At 45.5% G+C, this 19,670-nt stretch overlaps 1 protein-coding gene across 1 annotated transcript; it reads right to left on the reverse strand.

Moving 5' to 3' along the window:
- Positions 1-466: 466 nt before the first annotated feature.
- Positions 467-18,402, reverse strand: rspry1 (ring finger and SPRY domain containing 1). Its single transcript, XM_030790264.1, has 15 exons — positions 18,112-18,402; positions 16,846-17,366; positions 14,627-14,679; positions 12,907-13,019; positions 10,189-10,315; positions 8,376-8,434; positions 7,846-7,912; positions 7,515-7,646; positions 6,579-6,694; positions 4,315-4,458; positions 3,711-3,822; positions 3,207-3,309; positions 2,840-2,992; positions 1,486-1,590; positions 467-1,113 (listed from the first exon to the last, which is right to left on the reverse strand). The coding sequence occupies exons 2-15, from the start codon at positions 17,205-17,207 to the stop codon at positions 1,017-1,019; spliced, it is 1,743 nt and encodes a 580-aa protein (XP_030646124.1). The 5' UTR covers positions 17,208-17,366; positions 18,112-18,402; the 3' UTR covers positions 467-1,016.
- Positions 18,403-19,670: the final 1,268 nt, after the last annotated feature.

Below are 19,670 nucleotides of genomic sequence, written 5' to 3' on the forward strand. Positions count from 1 at the left end.
CAATCTGTAGACAGGCATCCTGTTCAGCCAATCAAACTGTGAGGTCAAGCTAAACATCCTCTGACCTCGTTCCTTAGTGGAAAAAAAAAAAATATCACTGTACCCTAAAACATGGGTAGCCAAACATCCTATACAGTTCCCCCAATTCAAGTCATGTCATAATTATATGTATACAATAAGTTTTTTTGTTTATTATTAAATGCAGAATTCATTATACACAAATATATAATACTATTTAAAATCACAGTTTCATTATTTATTTTTTTTTATCACGTCTCCCTTGCCATCATTTTCGGGAAACTGGGAATCGATCCAGAACTGTTTCAAACTGTGGGAACAGAAGCAGAGGGAACAATGCTAAGAGAGAAAACTGGGACTGACTGAGGTGTCTCTCTCAGAAGATCAGGCATTAACATCACCATGACGACAGAGCAGTAAAGAAAAGGCTATCTTTTTTTTTTTTTTTTTTGCTGTTGTTGTTGTGCATTTAAGTATAGCTGGAATAAAACCAGAGAGAGAGAAAAAAAAAATCATCATAGCTACATTTCACACGTCTTAACACAGAGATACTCAGGACACATTTAACACAGCCGAAGTGCAGGAAGAAGCTGTGGACAGAATCCACGTGTTGGTTGAGCGTGTAGGTTGGAGTTTAAATGATGGGTTTCTGGAAACGATGCTCTGAACTCAACAGAAGCGTTTCCTATCACCCCATGTCTCTTCCAGCTCTCTCAGGTGACGGCTTACAGCTTTACTGAAGAAATTTTCACGGAGTGTTTGAGAGACTTATATCTTTTCCTCTCTCCGTTTTTTTTTTTTTTTCTCTCTATCTCTGTTGCAGATGTGTGGAGGGTCCCCATCCCTCCATCCTCTGAAAAGTCCCTAGTCCGAGCTGCAATATCAAGTCCTGAAACCATGCCGTGATTCTACTGGTCAGGTACGATCTCTCGGACAGAGGGGATTGGACGGTATGGAAGCTAGGGGGAGTGTCCATGTTCTGAATTGGTTAGTTGGTGTCAGGACACGTGAGAGATGAGTCTGACACGCGTTTGGATGTCTTGACGACACAGCGGACATGTCTCCAGCTGTAAGGCACACTCCATACAAATCCCACTGGAGAGCAGACACACACACACACACACACACACAAAGTTAAATCCTAAAATGTTACGAAAACAAGACAACAAGACTGAAAATGTAACACAAACTGACAGTATACACAGTTTAAAAGCATTGCACTGGGCAGGTAGTCACGTGTATTAGAAGTTTTACGGCAATTGCTTTGTCATTGTGCCATCTCTTATTTCAGATCAAATCAGAACAAATTCAAAACAAAGAAAAATCAATACATGACTAAAGCAAACATTCACTTGTATCTTCCAGCCCTACACACAGAGTTCTCCTCTGTCAGTTCTGCTCTCCACAGACGGCTTACTCATTCTTTACCTCATTAATTCTCCATTAGTTCTTTCCCTAGCATTTTACCTGTGTCCACACGGCCGCAGCTCTGTGTCTGCCATCTGGTCACAGCACAATGTGCAGCAGTTATCTCTGATACTGACCTGCTTCAGCAAGGCCAGACGCCTGTGTCTGCAACAGGACAGAGAGAGAGAAACATGGGATGAGGAGAGAGAGAGAGAGGGACAGGGAGAAGTGGTGCTGTTGTACGCATTTACAGAGAGAGAGAGAGACAGGGAGAGGAGGTGCTGTTATGTGTGTTTATGGAGGGAGAGAGAGAGAGAGAGAGAGAGAGAGAGACAGGAAGAAGTGGTACTGCTGTGCACATTTATGGAGAGACAGAGACAGGGAGAGGAGGTGCTGTTGTGTGTGTTTATGGAGAGAGAGACAGGGAGAAGTGGTGCTGTTGTGCGTGTTTATGGAGAGAGAGACAGGGAGAGGAGGTGCTGTTGTGTGTGTTTATGGAGAGGGAGAGACAGGGAGAAGTGGTGCTGTTGTGCGTGTTTGTGGAGAGAGAGAGACAGGGAGAGGAGGTGCTGTTGTGTGTGTTTATGGAGAGAGAGACAGGGAGAAGTGGTGCTGTTGTGCGCATTTATGGAGAAACAGAGACAGGGAGAGGAGGTGCTGTTATGTGTGTTTATGGAGAGAGAGAGACAGGGAGAAGTGGTGCTGTTGTGGGTGTTTATGGAGAGAGAGAGAGAGACAGGGAGAAGTGGTGCTGTTGTGTGTGTTTATGGAGAGAGAGAGAGAGACAGGGAGAGGAGGTGCTGTTATGTGTGTTTATGGAGAGAGAGAGAGAGACAGGGAGAAGTGGTGCTGTTGTGGGTGTTTATGGAGAGAGAGAGAGAGACAGGGAGAAGTGGTGCTGTTGTGCGTGTTTATGGAGAGAGAGAGACAGGGAGAAGTGGTGCTGTTGTGTGTGTTTATGGAGAGAGAGAGAGAGACAGGGAGAAGTGGTGCTGTTGTGCGCGTTTATGGAGAGAGAGAGAGACAGGGAGAAGTGGTGCTGTTGTGGGCGTTTATGGAGAGAGAGAGAGACAGGGAGAAGTGGTGCTGTTGTGCGCGTTTATGGAGAGAGAGAGAGAGACAGGGAGAAGTGGTGCTGTTGTGCGCGTTTATGGAGAGAGAGAGAGACAGGGAGAAGTGGTGCTGTTGTGCGCGTTTATGGAGAGACAGGGACAGGGAGAGGAGGTGCTGTTATGTGTGTTTATGGAGAGAGAGAGAGAGACGGGGAGAGGTGGTGCTGTTGTGTGTGTTTATGGAGAGAGAGAGACAGGGAGAAGTGGTACTTTTGTGCATGTTTATGCCGGTGTGGGTCAGTCAGAGGCCGACCAGCTGTTCTCTGTGAGGTGGTTTTTTTTTTTATTTTTGCCTGGCCTACCTGGGGAGAATGATCTTCTCATCCGATGCCAGCGACGCAAAGTCATTAAAGGTGCTGAACTTAACAGACGGGGGGTGGCGGAATTGCTTTGCCCCAAAGTTGAACTCACACTGTTGGTAAGACATAAAACTAGCTGCCGCAAAGAAGCCCGACCTGACAGGAGTAAGGACAAAGAGTCAGCATGAGCGTGTGAGACTTGCCGGGGGCAAAAGCGTCGACTGAAGATAAAAGAAACTGCAAACACACATCAGTCACTCACTCACACTCATCCCTCATATACTCAACAGCACCACCTCATGTCTGAACAGATTTCAGTCTCACAGGGCTCCAGGCAATGGCATGACTGTATGAATGAGGTTTTCCTTACGTGGCAGAGGAAAAGACTTGTTTCTCTGGAGGCAGCTGATGGCCATTCAGATAGAAAATCATCTGTTTCTTATTGAGGTCCAAGAGGAAGCCTATGGTATCGCCTGTAGGGCAAAAACGAGAACATATTCACTGATGACAACACTTCTCTTTTAGGCCACTGCCCACGCCCATTCAGATACAGACAGACTCTAATACACCTGAATTCACCTCTGATTCAGGCTCATACCCTAATACACCTGAGTTCACTTCTGATTCAGGCTGATACTCTAATACACCTGAGTTCACCTCCAATTCAGGCCAGTCACAAGACAGGCATTATTCAACATTACTGACTAACCTGATTTGACCAATGGGATCTTGCTGACATGTAGAATCAGGTGTGTCAGTGTGTGGCTGCCAAGCAGCGACTTCACAAATGCTGTTTCTAACGGTTTACTCAGGCTTGGAACATGTTTTAAATCTAAAACTCAGCACCTACGAGGGTGGGGGGGGGGACACTGACCTTCCTTCCAGCAGGGGTGAGAGTGAGGTTTACTGCGAGCGTTGTACCAGATCAGCTGCCTGCAGCCGTCATACGCACACGAGTACTCGTCATCACCAATCCCATAGCCCTCCTACAAAACACACAGAGTTCACCGTGTGTCAGCGGGTAGTACTGGATAAAGGAAATCCCTTAATATACAGCTTAATCATTCACTGGTTCACTCATTCACTCACTCTCTCACACACACACACACGCACACACACGCACACACACGCACACATACACGCGCACACACACACACACGCGCGCGCACTCGCACACACACACACACGCGCGCGCACTCGCACACACACACACACACACACATACACATACACAGACACACACACACACACACACACACACACACTTCTAACTTCTCATGTTTCTATTCAAAGGGAAATACGTCTCCAGGATGCGCACAAGAGTGTTTGTGTGAACTCTTGCTCTTGGAGATGAGGTGGGCACAGCTTGCATTTGTTCTGTCATACCCAGTCCTCTGACATTTCTCCTCTGAGTGACGTGTGTGTTACCTTAGGCTTTAAGACACACTCTTGCCATCATGCGCGGGGCAGACACTCACGTGGTTGAGGAACTTGCTGTCCTTGGTGGCCCAGCCGATCTGCATGACCCCAGAGGTGATGACTGTGACCTCGTAGTACCAAACGCCCGAGTCCACGCAGAAGGTGCATCGCACACTCTCGAACGAGGATGCATCGCACCGTGCCTGGGGAGAACGAAAGAGAGAGAGTGAGAGAGAGTGAGAGAGAGTGAGAGAGAGAGAGGAACAAACAGACAGGAAAACAGACAGAGAGAGAGGGGGGGTGTTGAGGATTATACAGACCTAAATCAATCAAACCGCCCCTGGCTATGAATCATTCAGCATTCTGCCTCTCCACACAAAAGTGCTGCCAACACCCTCTCTCCCCATCCCACAACATTCTCTGCCCGTGAACTAATGTATGTTATTTATGTCAGTCATTTGCTTTGGCAAGACCGGCTTTGAGCATGAGGTTTTTTATTGAAATGAGCAGTGTTTTCTCAACCCAGTCCGCAAGGCTCTGCCCTGCTCTCTCTACACTCCTGATTCAGACTGTCAGCTTATGAATCACACACTGAATCAGCATATGAATCAGGTGTGCCTGTGCAAAGCTGACACAAGAATCTGCAGGGTGGGTGGGAGTTCCTCTGAGGACTGGGTTAATAAACGCTCGCTCTGAAGACACTGCGGTAGGATCTTTGAATTGAATTCGGGCGTGTCAAACACGACGGACGGACATGAGGAAGCCTGTGTTTGCGTTCATCCTGTAATCAAACACAGTGAATCCTACTCATTGAACCTGTTCAGAATACTGAGCCTTGGGTCGTAAAACGGATTCTCTCGCTTAGCAGCCGTATAAGAGAGCGGGTCAACAACTTGCTGATGCTGAAAAATTGGTTCATGCTTTCATTACCTCTAGGTTAGACTACTGTAATGCCTTACTGTCTGGATGTTCTAATAGATGTATAAATAAGCTACAGTTAGTTCAGAATGCAGCAGCCAGAGTTCTTACTAGAACCAAAGATATGATCACATCACCCCTATCTTATCCACACTGCACTGGCTCCCAGTCAAATCTCGTATTGATTATAAAATCTTACTATTAACTTATAGAGCATTAAATGGTCTTGCGCCACAGCACCTGCGCGAACTCCTGGTCTCTTATGATGCACCACGCCAACTTAGATCAAAAGGTGCAGGCTATTTGTTGGTACCTCGAGTTGTGATGGCTACAGCAGGGGGCAGAGCCTTCTCTTACAGAGCCCCACAGTTATGGAATAGCCTCCCAATTAATGTTCGAGACTCAGACACAGTCTCTATGTTTAAGTCAAGGCTGAAAACTTATCTGTTTAGCCAAGCCTTTTGCTAATAGCTCTTCACTAGGCAAAGGAGCAGATCTGGAGGGTTCTCGGGCATAGATTGTTTGGTGAACTGGGATGTTTGGATGCTGTCGCCCCCCCACTCTAACATGTTCACTCAGGTTTGTTGACTGTGGAGTGGGTGGCCGCCTTGTGTCCCAGAGTGCCATCATGTCCATATTACCTTCTAGCTCTCCCTTTTAACTATGCTGTACTAGTTAGTCTTGCTGGAGTCCCTGCCTGCACTCGGCACACGATGTATATTTACCTTTACCATTATGTGGAAATGAACATCTGACAATGTGTCTCTCTCTCTCTCTCTCTCTCTCTCTCTCTCTCTCTCTCTCTCTCCCTCTCCCTCTCCCTCTCCCTCTCTCTCTGTCTCTCTCTCTCTCTCTTTCTCTCTCTGTCGAGCCACACATGCTACTCCTGAGACACCAGTGATCCTGACTCCTCCCGCCCTGTGGACTGATCCATCCTGGTGTTATCATCTTCCATCCCCCGTCAGCCTCCTGTCTACATCGCCATCCCCTTTGTTCATGCCCCAATTTACTTTCAATTGTAACTGCCCACGTGGTCGGCACCTATTGCACGCCTGTCTGGCCAAGGAGGGGTCTCCTCTCTCTGTGGTCCTTCTCAAGATTTCTCCCATTTTCCCATTTCCCTTTTGGGTTTTTGGGGAGTTTTTTCTTGCCCGCCATGAGGATTAAGTCAGGGGGGTGCCGTCATATTTTGATTTGACTGTTGTGGCCTGTAAAGCCCTTTGAGACTGTAAACAGTGATATTGGGCTCTAAATAAAAATAAACTTGAACTTGAAACTTGAACTTGTGGATTCAGCAGTCGCCCTGAAGTTCTCCATCGGGTGTTTAGGAAGAAGAAGAAGCCATCCTTCCATCCTATGCCCTGGGAAGAGATCAGAGTCAACGTCCAGTGGATATCATCCTTACCTCCAGTCCTGTTGGAGAAATCTTCAGGTACTCGCTGACGTCGTTGCTGTTCAGCATGGCGTTGATCTTGCTCAGGTTGACTTTCTCATATGTGAACTGACGGCCCTCTTTCAGGACTGTGAACCAATCAGAAAGCAGTAAACAGTCAAACCCTAATCCCACATTCTCTGAGGAAACACTGGAGTCAATTTACAGTCTGTTGTTAATGTTTTCCATCCGTTCCACCACTTAACACAGAGCTTAGCTGCTTAAGGGCTGGTTTGTGAGCGTACCACACCCTTAAAGTTTTAAAGCCTCGCACATCAGTGACCCAGCCTCCAGCTGTGTTAAGAGTTACGGAGCAGCTACGAATTTCTAAACATCAAGCGGAAATGTTTAGAAACCATGTTCTGTGGGTTTATGGGAAATACTACATATGTGTCCAATAAAAAAAAAAAAATGAAGATGACTCAACAAATAAGGTAAGAAGGCGGGGCTAGATGGTTTAAATACTCCACAGCAGGAGTCAGACTGAACATCTGACAGGGAGTCACCAGGGAGAACAAAATGGAAGAAAGAGCAGTGGTACCAGTTAACAGTTGAAGTTTTTGGTTTCTTTGGAATCAATAAAAGTTTTTCGCCCACTGTCCTGTGGTTACTACACTCAGAGCTCTAGAATTTCCATTTCCTTAACTATTACATTGTTAAAAGGGTCATAACACCATGAAAAAATGTAAACTTAGACAAGTGTAAAAATGTTAAGGCAACTTGAGCAAACTCAACCAGTTGGGTAAAACTCAACTTCTGTCACCTACTTGTACCTTAATGTTCGACTCAAGGGTGGAAAAGTTCACTGAAGCTGTAAGACAAGCTGCGTTATAATTTTAAGCTAAGAGAAGTTTTTTTTTTTTTTTTAAAACAGTGTACTCAGTTATGTGATCATGTTGGTCTACCCACAGAGGTTATCCAGGCTCCACTGTGCGCAGAAGCCAACCTGTCGCTTCAGATAATCTGTATGGTCAGCCCAGGACTCCAGAACCGCCAGCCGATCACTGATACACGACTGAGACACAGTCAGCTTGTTTTCGCCTGAAAGCAACAGAGCGCCATAGATATAAAACAGTTAGATGGAGCACACGCAAACCTATTACCGTGACTGCAAACGTGTCCGAACAGAGTCTGCTGATGTGTCGGTAAAGAATATCTGAGGACATCATGAAGCAATTATTCTGAAAACGCTGTCAAATGAACAATGAGTTGATCAGAGAAGGCAGTGGGTGGGACATACTGGTCTGAGAGAACTTCTCCAGAGCGATGAGAGCGAACAGCATAACTGTGGGATGGGCCTCTGAACTCTAGAGAGAGAGAGAGAGACAGAGAAGGAGAGGGAGGGAGGGAGGGGAGAGGGAGAGAGAGGGGGTGGGGTAGAGAGAGAGAGAGAGAGAGAGAGAGAGAGAGAGAGAGAGAGAAGGAGAGGGAGGGAGGGGAGAGCGAGAGAGAGGGGGTGGGGGGTGGGGTAGAGAGAGAGAGAGAGAGAGAGAGAGAGAGAGAGTGCAAGAGAACACTGTAAAGTAACCTTCAAGAGTCTGCAGTTATACGTTCAACCTATGAATTCACATCATGATTAGTGTTATTGAGATCATTAGAAGTGTCTCACCATTAAAACAAAATGGCCTTTTTCAGCTCTGATGGGCAATCATTAGCATGTCTATAATATGATTTATACTTTTAAACAGTGATGAGAAGGGGTATGGGAGCAGATGAGGAATGATGAGGCGTGTGTGTGTGTGTGTGTGTGTGTGTGTGTCTTTCTCTTACCAAGCTCTCCAACAAATAGCCTAGAGTTCCAGGGCTGAGAAGTCCTATGCTGGCTGGACCTGCAACCAATAGAAATAAAAAAAGTAAAAAAAAAAACACCAGTCTCAGAGCCAAAGACAAAAGAGAACATTTTGTGAGAACAGAACCTTTTTTTATTCTGCCAAACTGGGTTTCCCTTTCCTCTCACAAAGAGAGGACTGATCATGGCACTCAGTTTGACACTAAGTGTAAAAGGCATTAGAGCAGATGAGACGCCCATGGGTGTGTGTGCATGTCACAGTGTGTGTGTTCTCAGCTCCTGCGTGTGTCTGTGGGGATGTCAACACGTCGACTCTCAGGTCTTGGCTCTATGCTTTGTCTGTGTGTGTGTGTGTGTGTGTGTGTGTGTGTGTGTGTACTCTGTTTGTAGCAGTCTCAGCAGATCTGTCAGGCCTCAGCTGGCGTCCTCTTAGGCATGGAGACGCGAGCATGTGCACATACCACACACACACACACTCACACAAACACTCACACACAGAATACACACACACACACACACTCAAACACACACACTCAAACACACACAGAATACACACACAGAATACACACACAGAATACACACACAGAATACACACACACACACACACACACTTAAGCCAAAAATTGTAGTAGCCTGCAGCAATGCTGGCAGGACCACCACTCTAAAACTGCCAGCTCAGCTCTTTAACGTTTTTTTAATCTCTTTTTTTCCCCCCAATTTAGTCATAATTCTTTTGTGCTTCTACTCCCTGTCACTGTACTGGGAGGGCATGCACGTGGAGCCTCCTATCAATTCTTTGTCTTAGACCACAGGGGACTTTTCCAGAAAGCCACGCTTCCCAGGTCCATCCACCCCGACCAACCTGTGACAGTCACTACTGCAGCTACAGGGAGAGGATCCCTGGGCAAGCTTTCCACCTGAGAGCTCTGACAACTGTCGCCGAGATACCGAACCCGGTAACGGTGTGGTGGTGGGGTCGTGGCCACTACGCCACCTGAGTGACCAGCTCATTGGCACATGACAGCACCCACTCTACAACATATCTAATGGTGTTTGCTTGATTTAGTGAGTTGCAGAGAGAGTTTTCAAGCTTCAGAACACAGCAATGTCAATGGTACAGTGAGTTCCATCTGTCTGATTTGACACAAGCATGCCTCTAACATACAGTAGCTTCACTTTGTCTAGTCATGTATGGATATGCATCTCAGTGTCTGTGAGTGCCTGCATGCATCTTTATATGTGTGTGTGAGTCAGTGGGCATCTCAGTGTTCCCGGCGAGTTTTTCAGTGAGGCAGCCCAGTACAGCGGTGGTGTTGTGGGGTGTGTGTGTGTGTGTGCGAGATCACTGACCGGCGAGCTTTTCAGTGAGGCAGCCCAGTACAGCGGTGGTGTTGTGGGGTGTGTGTGTGTGTGTGCGAGATCACTGACCGGCGAGTTTTTCGGCGAGGCAGCCCAGTACAGCAGTGGTGTTGTGGGGGTGTGTGTGTGTGTGTGAGAGAGATCACTGACCGGCAAGCTTTTCGGCGAGGCAGCCCAGTACAGCGGTGGTGTTGTGATGTGTTGTGGGTGTGTGTGTGTGTGTGTGTGTGTGTGTGTGAGATCACTGACCGGCAAGCTTTTCGGCGAGGCAGCCCAGTACAGCGGTGGTGTTGTGATGTGTTGTGGGTGTGTGTGTGTGTGTGTGTGTGTGTGAGATCACTGACCGGCGAGCTTTTCGGCGAGGCAGCCCAGTACAGCGGTGGTGTTGTGATGTGTTGTGGGGGTGTGTGTGTGTGTGTGTGTGTGATCACTGACCGGCGAGCTTTTCGGCGAGGCAGCCCAGTACAGCGGTGGTGTTGCGGTGTTTGGCAGGGATGAGGGCGTCCTGACGCGCCACAGCAGCACTCAGATTCAACAGCTCAGACAGCTTCTGCAGAGCATCCTGGGAAAGCATTCACACACACACACAGAAAGAGAGAGAGAGAGAGAGACCTGTTCGATCACTCTGCAGTAGGTAATTCGGTGGAAAAAAGCATTAAAAAGCATTAAGGTCGTTTAGCCTACCAGCCTGTGGTAAAGTCTGGTGCCTTGGCAATTTGCTCAGTAACAGTTTTGTCACAACCTTTCTCCAGCAGGATTTCCTAATGTACTTGGGCCTGTGCCCTCTAACCAAACAGAGTGTGAATCTATTTGGGTATATTAAGGACACAAAATGACTACCATTAACTTTTTTCTTTTTTTTGACCTTTTTATCCCTTTTCCTCCCAATTTAGTCATGTAAAACTCTTTCCTATTTGTATTCCCCATCACTCATGCTACCCCAATGCTGGCCAGGGAGGGCACAGACTACCTCATGTCTCCTCTGACACGTGTGGAGTCACCAACAGCTTCTTTTCATCAGACCATGCAGGACTTTGCCTGAAAGCCATAATGCACACAGAGGTTCCCGCTATGCTCTGTGATACCGTCCACCGTAAATCTAGCGCCTCTGACCAACCGGTGGGAGTCGCTATACGAGGAGACAACCCTCCACTGGCTTCCCTCTCTCTGATACTGCCAATTTTCCACCCCACCACCCCAGCGCCCTCATCACTTCTGTTTTAGTTTGAGCTCATTAAATGAAAATCAGCAGGGGAAAAAAAAAAAAAAAAGTGGCCTCTTATCCTCATGTACTGAAGCTGAGCCACTGTGCAGAGAGTGTGTCAGAGAGAGACAGCACTGAGACAACATAAATGATACACATTTCATCTACACACACAGGCACGCACACACAGGCACACACACACACAGGCACACACACACACAGGCACACACACACACAGGCACACACACACAGGCACACACACACACAGGCACACACACACAGGCACACACACACACAGGCACACACACACACAGGCACACACACACAGGCACACACACACAGGCACACACACACAGGCACACACACACAGGCACACACACAGGCAGAGCGAGATGAACTTTTCAACTCAACTTTTGAGCAGTCAGCGAGAAGTCCCTTATGGACTGACCCAGACTATGGTAATCTGCTGGTTGGGAAGGCTTGTATAACACTCAAGCCTTTTTGTTCGGAATTCTTTGTCCGAGGACCATAACAATATATTAAGTGTTTCTCCGTCAGAGACCCATGCATCAGTAATATGGATCTAACCCTTGACACACAGTTTATTCGAGCAAATGCCTAGAGAAATTCATAGAGAGTACAAGGCTACTTTAAAGTGACTAAAGCAATATTTTGATAAATGTTTTGGTAGGTGGTCTCCTAAAACCCCACTGAGTTCATACTTAAAGGTTTTGCCCTCTTCACTTGTATTCATAAACTCTTCTGGCATATTTCTTTGTAGTCACACTGAAATGAACCAGAAATCAATGTGAATCCTGTTTTAAACTGCTGGACAGTGTGAATTCAAAGTGAACAGTTCCTTTTCCTTTTTAATTCTTGGTTCACATAAAAAAAAGAACTAACTTTGGTTGCTTTCAAGAGGACAACAAACACCCTTACACAAAAGATAAACCAAAAACGTATTACACAGAAGAATACTGGATTAAAGGAGAGGATTCCGTGGGAACCAGAAAGAGCGCTGTCAGAAAATCCTCATTCGTGATTGCACAGTGGAGCAAACATGTCCAGACTAACAGGCCAGGGTAAACAAGATAAGCACACTGTACACTGTTATTCAGATCAATAAGCCTCCACCCAGAGGAACGTGGTCTCACAGACGGATACACATTCACACTCAGCGGAGATGAATGGCTGAACCGTGCATGGGCAGCGTGGGTGTGGTTAAGATGGAGCGCAGGTGAAGCATGGAGAGTGTGGGTGGAGAAAAGTTTCCGTGTCACGATGCTGACGTCCCAGTTCTCAGGTGTTATTTTGAAACGTGGTGCTGAGTTTAACGGTAAGCTTTATGGATAGACGTCAGAGTAGACTGAAGTGTGTCAGTAGTCATGTAAGCTCCCACAGACAGACAGAAGAGGATACACAAAAGAGCACACCTCATACAGACAAATCAAACTCAAGAGAGTAGCTCACACAGACAGACTAAACACAAGGCTATACCTCATATAGACACAATAAATACAAGACTATACCTCATACAGACACATTAAACACAAGAGAGTACCTCATACAGCCACACTAAACCCAAGACTTTACTTCATATAGACACATTAAACACAAGAGAGTACCTCATACAGACACATTAAACCTAAGACTTTACCTCATATAGACACATTAAACACAAGACTAGACATATTAAATGGAACAGGATATGTCATACAGACTAATCAATCACAAGAGAGTACCTCAAATAGACACATTAAAGAGGAGAGCACACCTCAGATAGACAGACAGATTAAACAGAGGAGACGATACTCTTCTAGACAAGACTTAAGTCTATAACTGAAGAACTAGGTGAAGCTCAAGAGCACGTGTGTTGGCATTGTACAGGGGTGTGTATGTGAGAGAGAGAGCGTGTGTGAGTGAGTGAGTGAGTGTGTGTGTTCACTCACTTTGGTGGGCAGGGGGCACTCATCCAGCAGTAAGGTTATGACAGCGGGGCCCAGGGGGTCGTCCAGGGGTATAACCCTGATCAGAGACTGAACCACTTCTAACCAGCCGTCATCTATAGAGGAAAAGAGACAAGCACAAAGAGGGAGTGGAGAGAGAGACACAGATATTTCATTCAGCAAAAAATAAATAAATTAATTAATAATAATATTTTAAAAAAAAGAAATGATATCTGAGGAGCATAACGTACAAACCTCAGTGTATGTGATTCTTTAACGCAGGGATTTAGGCTATTTCCCTGACAACGATATGACTTTCAAACGGTAATGTGCTTCACTATTTAGATAACACACCCCTTCTGATACGGAAGAAACGCAGAGTGTCCTCTGAGAAACAGCCTTCCCCGAAGAAGCCAAACGTCACGCCATCCGCATCACCAACAAAACCATCATTCAGAACGTGACTGTATCTAATCCGGTCAGAGCACGCAACCGACTCGCTCACAGCTGCTGATCAACAAGAAACAAGCAGCAGCAGACCGGCGCTCACACGGAGTGTCTTAAACGGGTGAGTTTCAGCCTGGGGAAAAGGCACATTTGTGCAGCAACCCAGCGCTATCACATGTAATTTATTGTATCTGCTGAGTAACAAGCCCCAAGTCTGCTGAGTCAGGCATACTGATGTTTGGAATTTACCAAAATGTGCGGTCTACTGGGTCCCCAGGGGCGGAGTTGGGGAAACAGTTGCTTAACCCGTAATGCTGTGAGTCTGTGTTCTCACAACGAGGGCTCGGAGACACGGGCCATGAATACGTCCTTCTCAGTTTTCTCACTCTGAGAGCTTTAATTTCCAGTCCTCTGATGGAAAGAGCGAGATTAAACGCTCGTTCCCTCTTTTATGACGGTGTGATCCAACACCTGACGCCACAAAGTCCCAAACTAAACCCTCCAACCCCACATCAAAGCCGCGAACGCGCATATTAATAAAGACGGCAGCAGAAGCCCTGCCAAATGGAGAGAGGCAAAGATAGCGAGAGAGAGACGGACTGGCGGGCTAGAACATGGTTGTTAAGAGTCTGTAAAGCAATGCCAAAATCCTTCACCCTAATAACAGCCCAAGAGGATAAGGCCCTGCCCAATATTGTCCCCAACAGCAGCCCGTAGGGTTGTCAGGACTGCGTGGCTCCATAGTTTGTGGGATTAAAAATAACTAAGTAGAGGTAATTAAATGTTTGTACAAGATTACAGTGGGCCTCATTTGAAAACAAGGAATAAAGTCCAACATAATAGGATGGATGTATTAACTTTTCTCCACAAATCTCTGTGTACTGACCCAAAAAACAAGCAGGAACACACACACACACACACACACACAGAAACACACAAACACAACTTAAGTCCCCCTGTCAGGGTTCTGCTCAACTTCAACGACTGCAACAGAATCAGGCATCGCCATGACGATGGCAGCAAAGGCCAGGACCGCGTTCAAAACAATGAGTCACTAATACCCTGCAGTTTCCAATGCTTCTGCCCCATAGCTAAACAACCTAATTATTTAATTACAAGGGACGGATGAGAGGAGAGCTGCAGGAAGCACTTTTCAGAAACACAGAAGGGTTTTGAGTCACTAGTGTCTCTTACAGTCCCAGGGTTAGTGGCCTCTCAACAACAACAAAACGTTAAAACTGACAGTACTTGCTACAGTACTGTGTGTATAGCTCACCTGTTTCAGCCATTTCGTGCAGTGTGATCATGGAATACGGGGGTTCTTGGTCACTGAAAAACAATAAATAAACAAACAAATTATATAGACATAATATACATATTATATTATATATAAATAATCTCGACATAAAACGGTGTGACTGTTTCGTTTGCCAGAGCCACCGATTAAAAAGCATTCACGTTGGTCAGACACGTCTCATTCTTTGGCTCTGGGCAGTAATGATGTACGGAGGAATAAAAGACTGAGGAGAAAGTGATGAATAGCTGAAAGAGAGCAGCGCGCCGCCAGCGTTGTTTTGTCTGCACGCTCTGGTCGTCCATCTCCCTGACGCAGCCGCGTGCCGTAAATCTGACCGGCGACAGTCAGTCCACTGTGGGTTCTCCCCAGGGGGAAGCCCTCTGGAATAACCACGTCGCCGCCGCCGCGGGCTCCGAGAGGAAATGATCTCTTCCTGCCCTTCTCGGTATCATCAATCTGGACGCTTTACTTCGGCTTTAAATCTCTTGATGCGGACTTGATGCGGGACCTGCGCGTCAAGTCCGCCTCTAAACGCAGCGCTAACCGGAGAAGACATTTTAAGATTTTAAAAAATGTAGCCAAACGGCTGCACTGAGACGAAACGCTTTAGCTGACATCTCTGGGAAACCCGACTGAGCAAAGGCTCATTAAAAATTCCCCAGACTTGTCGAGCCTTTGGTCTCGACCAACAGACGCGTGCCGCTTCACTGATGGGCGGAGGCTTGCGCACACCTGTTTTGAAAGTAAAAAAAAAAAAAAAATCAGCCTTTAAATAGAAGCTTTCAGGACTCAGATCTGAGAGCCAGAGATTCAGAGTTGCATTACTGTCCTCTGCCTCACTTTACTTTCCCGGTGCAGAGAACAGTGAAGGATAATTCTAGCCTGAGGTGCCCAAATGGCCTGTGTTGAACTTTTAACTGGGCACTAACCACTTCTCCTCAGTCATATGACACTGTGCTTATCTCTGTGCTGAAGAACAAAGCATTTCTGCAGCAGCGACAGGCAGATGGAGATTAGAGCTAAGAAAAGGCAAACTGTCCTTTAAAAATCAGTGACCTGTGTCAGTGACACGCCAAGATAGAAAATAACAGTTAAAGTAATAGAGTGATAGTCTATATGGTAACGTTTTCATTTTTTCATTCTTCTCAAGACCAACTACACAAAGAGCTAAATCCACACTACAGAATGCCATTGTTTTTTTTTTCTTTTTTGAATATGGAAGTCAGCACATTGATGAGAGACAAGAAAAAAGGCTGTTGGTTATCTTTGACGCTCAGCAGCTGACAGCTTTGTCAAAATCTGAGTCAGAATCCATAAGACAAGAGTTCCAATCTTCCTCTAGGTGCTTGGGTTTCTGCGTGGGCTGGTCCAGTGGGAAGGTGTGAGGACATGTGACGTACGGGAAGAGCGACGGAGGGATCTGACAAAAAGCCAGAACCGTTACAAGAAACACGCAGAGCCGGTCGCTTGCTCAGACCGGGACTGGGTAGCAAACAGAGATTACCGGGGGGTGGGGGGATTGGGGGCTGTGTTAAAGAGTGTGAATAATGAATAATGCCTAGCTCGTTAAAGATTTCAGCGACAGGAAGTTTTCCCCGTATAATCTCCTCTCGCTGCCTGGATACAGGACCATAAGCTACTCTTATTGTACCAACTGTGGCATCCCTGTGATAAGCAAAGTGATATGAAAAAGAGCAAACGGTTGTATGGGCTTCACGCAGCCTTAAAAGAAAATTCTGTTCTCTGAATTTACATCTCAACACAAGTACTTCATACACGCTACTAATCTGGGAAAAAAAAAAAAAAAAAAAAACTTTACAGAGGCTAACCTAATTTTTTTTTTTTGTCTATGTCGTGCAGTTCATTTATATGAATCAAAAGAGAAGAGAATGAAAAGAAAAAAAAAAAAAAGAAACAGAAGTTTCATGTTGCGCATCATCAAAATGTTCCTGATTTTTCACGCTACAGAGACCCTGTAACATTGTTACACAGTTGTGGTGACGTGTGACTTGAAGATTTGTTTGGGGGGGGGGGGGGGGGGGGGGGGAGAGAGACAAATGCCATCTGATTCAGGGACAGCAGAGTGTGTGTCACAGAGCTTCACTGTTTTCCTCACATCAGCTTAATGTTTAACTAGACACGACACCGTCCGATGTCGTCCCTGTATCCTGGTGACACAAAGTGTTAATCTCACTTACTTGTCAACGAGAGTCCTGATTACTGCCAGCGTATCCAGCACCAGGCCATCCACGTTTTGCTTTTTCCTCCGGGGTTCGTGCGGTCCCCGACCCCGTCTTGGCGGCCTGACCGGGTCCCTCGGTCGGCTACTCCTGGCCTCCGCCGGCTCGCCAGCCGAATTATCGATCCTCCTCAGCTGTCGACGAGGTGCCGATCCTTCCTCCAGATCGCTGTCCTCTCTACAAACACAGCTGTTGCCCATAGTCCTGGCTGTCTCAAGGCTTTGCCAAAACTGAAATGACCGCAGCTGGTCTACGGTCAGTTGTAGAACCCACACAAGGCTCCTACTGGCGCAAAATACAATCCAGGTGGCTACTATCATATCATTTAAAGAACTGGTGAAGGACTCTGGGGAGGGGCCGGGCAGGGACGGCGGTCATTGTGCTACTGTGGACCATGGGCAGCCAGAGAGAGATACCCTGCACAGCTCAGGCTGTGGTCAATAAACATCCTACAGCATGGGGCTCCTAAGACTTCTCTTCTGTGAAGAAAAAAAAAAGGGACAGTTTTTGCCTGACCATGTGACAGTAATGATGACAGTTTATGACTAAACAAGATCGACTCATCCCACCACAAATCGGTCATGTGTTTAAAAGCACTATGTTATAATTAACTAACTTACGTATTGCCTCTCTACGTAAGATATTTGTTGTAACATGCCATCAATTTTCGGACAGGACCAAACAGAAGGGCAGCTATGATTTGCCCTGTGAAAGCTTAACTACAGGTTGTAATTTCGATAATAACCGACATTAATTTAGAAATGCCCATAAGAAAGAAATTATTGGCCAACAAAACTAATATGTAAACATTCAGTAAATTGCTCCTGATTACGGAGCCGGGCAAGTTGCATTCAAATCAAGGGATAGCCATTACTTTAGAGAGGTTCTGTTCGCTTCGGAAACCGATGCGAGTAAAGGAGATGATAAGAAACAAGTACACTAAACAGGAAAACATTTTTCCCAGCAATTACTATAAGGTAACAAGCAAAATTGTCAGCTAAACGTCACTTAAACTAATTATATAATTTCCTCCGCAGCAAACTTGTCTTTCATCTTGCCATAATATGTAGTAACAGTTACGTAGTGCCACAAAGTAATTCACATAGCAAGCCATCCATCCATGTTACAGCTGATCTTTGGCTTATAACAGATAAGAAAGCTAACGTAACACAAAGCGGTAGGAAACTATCCTGTTGAATCACGGCGACAACACCCTTAACTTACCCGGTGAATAAGCAGGGGTCTCCGTCTGCTTTTTACGAGTACACCGGTGATCAGTAAAAAAAAAAAGGCCTTCGCGGAAACGGGAAGTGAATATGCTAGCTAACTTAGCTGTCTAACTGGCTAGCCGACCAGTTCAGTCTAAACTCACAACAGAACAGGCAGTCCTTCGGAATCAGCATTTGCTGAGATTACAAAACAGTAGCTCTTCAAAAGTCTTATCACCCTCAGGACATCGTCTTGAGACGGTTCATTCCGGACCTAGCAATACAAAACTGTGTGTAATTACAGGAGGAGTGATAGCTGTGACAGCTGGCTACTGACTGGCTAGCTTGTTCAGAATGCTTTACAGACACCCACCTCCTTCGACTCCTCCTAGCTACCACAAACCTCACTGTATCTACAAATCAGTTTAATTTTCTGTAGAGCTCAGTTTTCAGAATGGACTGATGATGTCAGTTACATTTGACCAGATTAATCGAAACTACCCACTGATAACACTTATATGCCTCAGGTTATATCATTTCTTAAGAAAACGCATGAATGGAAGCCAACGGGCCAGAACGCGCTTTTTAAAAGGCCACGCCACACCCCCATCGAACTTCAATAAATAGCTCCCGCTCTCTTTCTCTCTCTTTCCCTTTCGATAGTTAGTGCAGTTATTGTACATATTCAGTGAAGGAGACAGTTTGCAAAGAAAACGAAAATGTGGATAATTTCTACTACTAAGATATGCCATGAGAGGTGAACCCAGGGTCAATTAAATGCTTCTGCTGGCAAATACTTTTGTCACCAATGCTCATCTTAGACCAATTCATGTCACTTTACAATGGTGTCAGGAGCAGTTTTCTTTTTCTTTCTCTCTTTTTTGTGGTTACAAGAATGTGTGTGTGTGTGTGTGTGTGTGTGTGTGTGTGTGTCTTTAGTCTTTAGTCTTCACTTTCTCAACTGTATGCTGAGTGGATAAGATAAGAACAAGCACAAAATGAGCAATTGTATTTACTTCATACCAGATTCTGTTTGTTTGTGTTGGAGGATAGTCATGTGAGAGTACATGTTTATCTGAGACTAATATTTCACAAATAATAAATCCACAAATCACTCCAAATACATAGCTGACCAAAAGCATATTTAACTTTTGTGTTGTAAGAACAATATTGCTTATGTTAAGAAAATATGAAAGTTCCTTGCTAAACTGATTTCACTTAATACCATCGAGTCAGCTGGCTTGTATTTTTCCATTTTCAGTGAAGGAAACCAGAAAGCAAATCAAATCTGACCTGAAGGAGAAAACGTTAAAGGGTTATTTAACTTTTTAATAAATTCTTCCAGAGCAGCTAAAAACAAAACTGATTTCAAGACATCAGATGTGGATTGTTAGATATTGGTTGTTAGATCAATGTTCTTGTGAAATTTGTGGAAGTTACTCTACAACTGGTGAAATGACTGTGTGAGTTTGGTTTATGTGTTGTCTTTTTTGTTGGAAAGATAAAATGATAATGAATAAGATTCAACTCAGTTTTATTCATATAGTGCTTCTACTTTTGTTTTGTTATTTGTTT

The sequence above is a fragment of the Chanos chanos genome, chromosome 13 (assembly GCF_902362185.1).
Source record: "Chanos chanos chromosome 13, fChaCha1.1, whole genome shotgun sequence".
In the NCBI taxonomy this organism is placed as follows: Eukaryota; Metazoa; Chordata; class Actinopteri; order Gonorynchiformes; family Chanidae; genus Chanos; species Chanos chanos.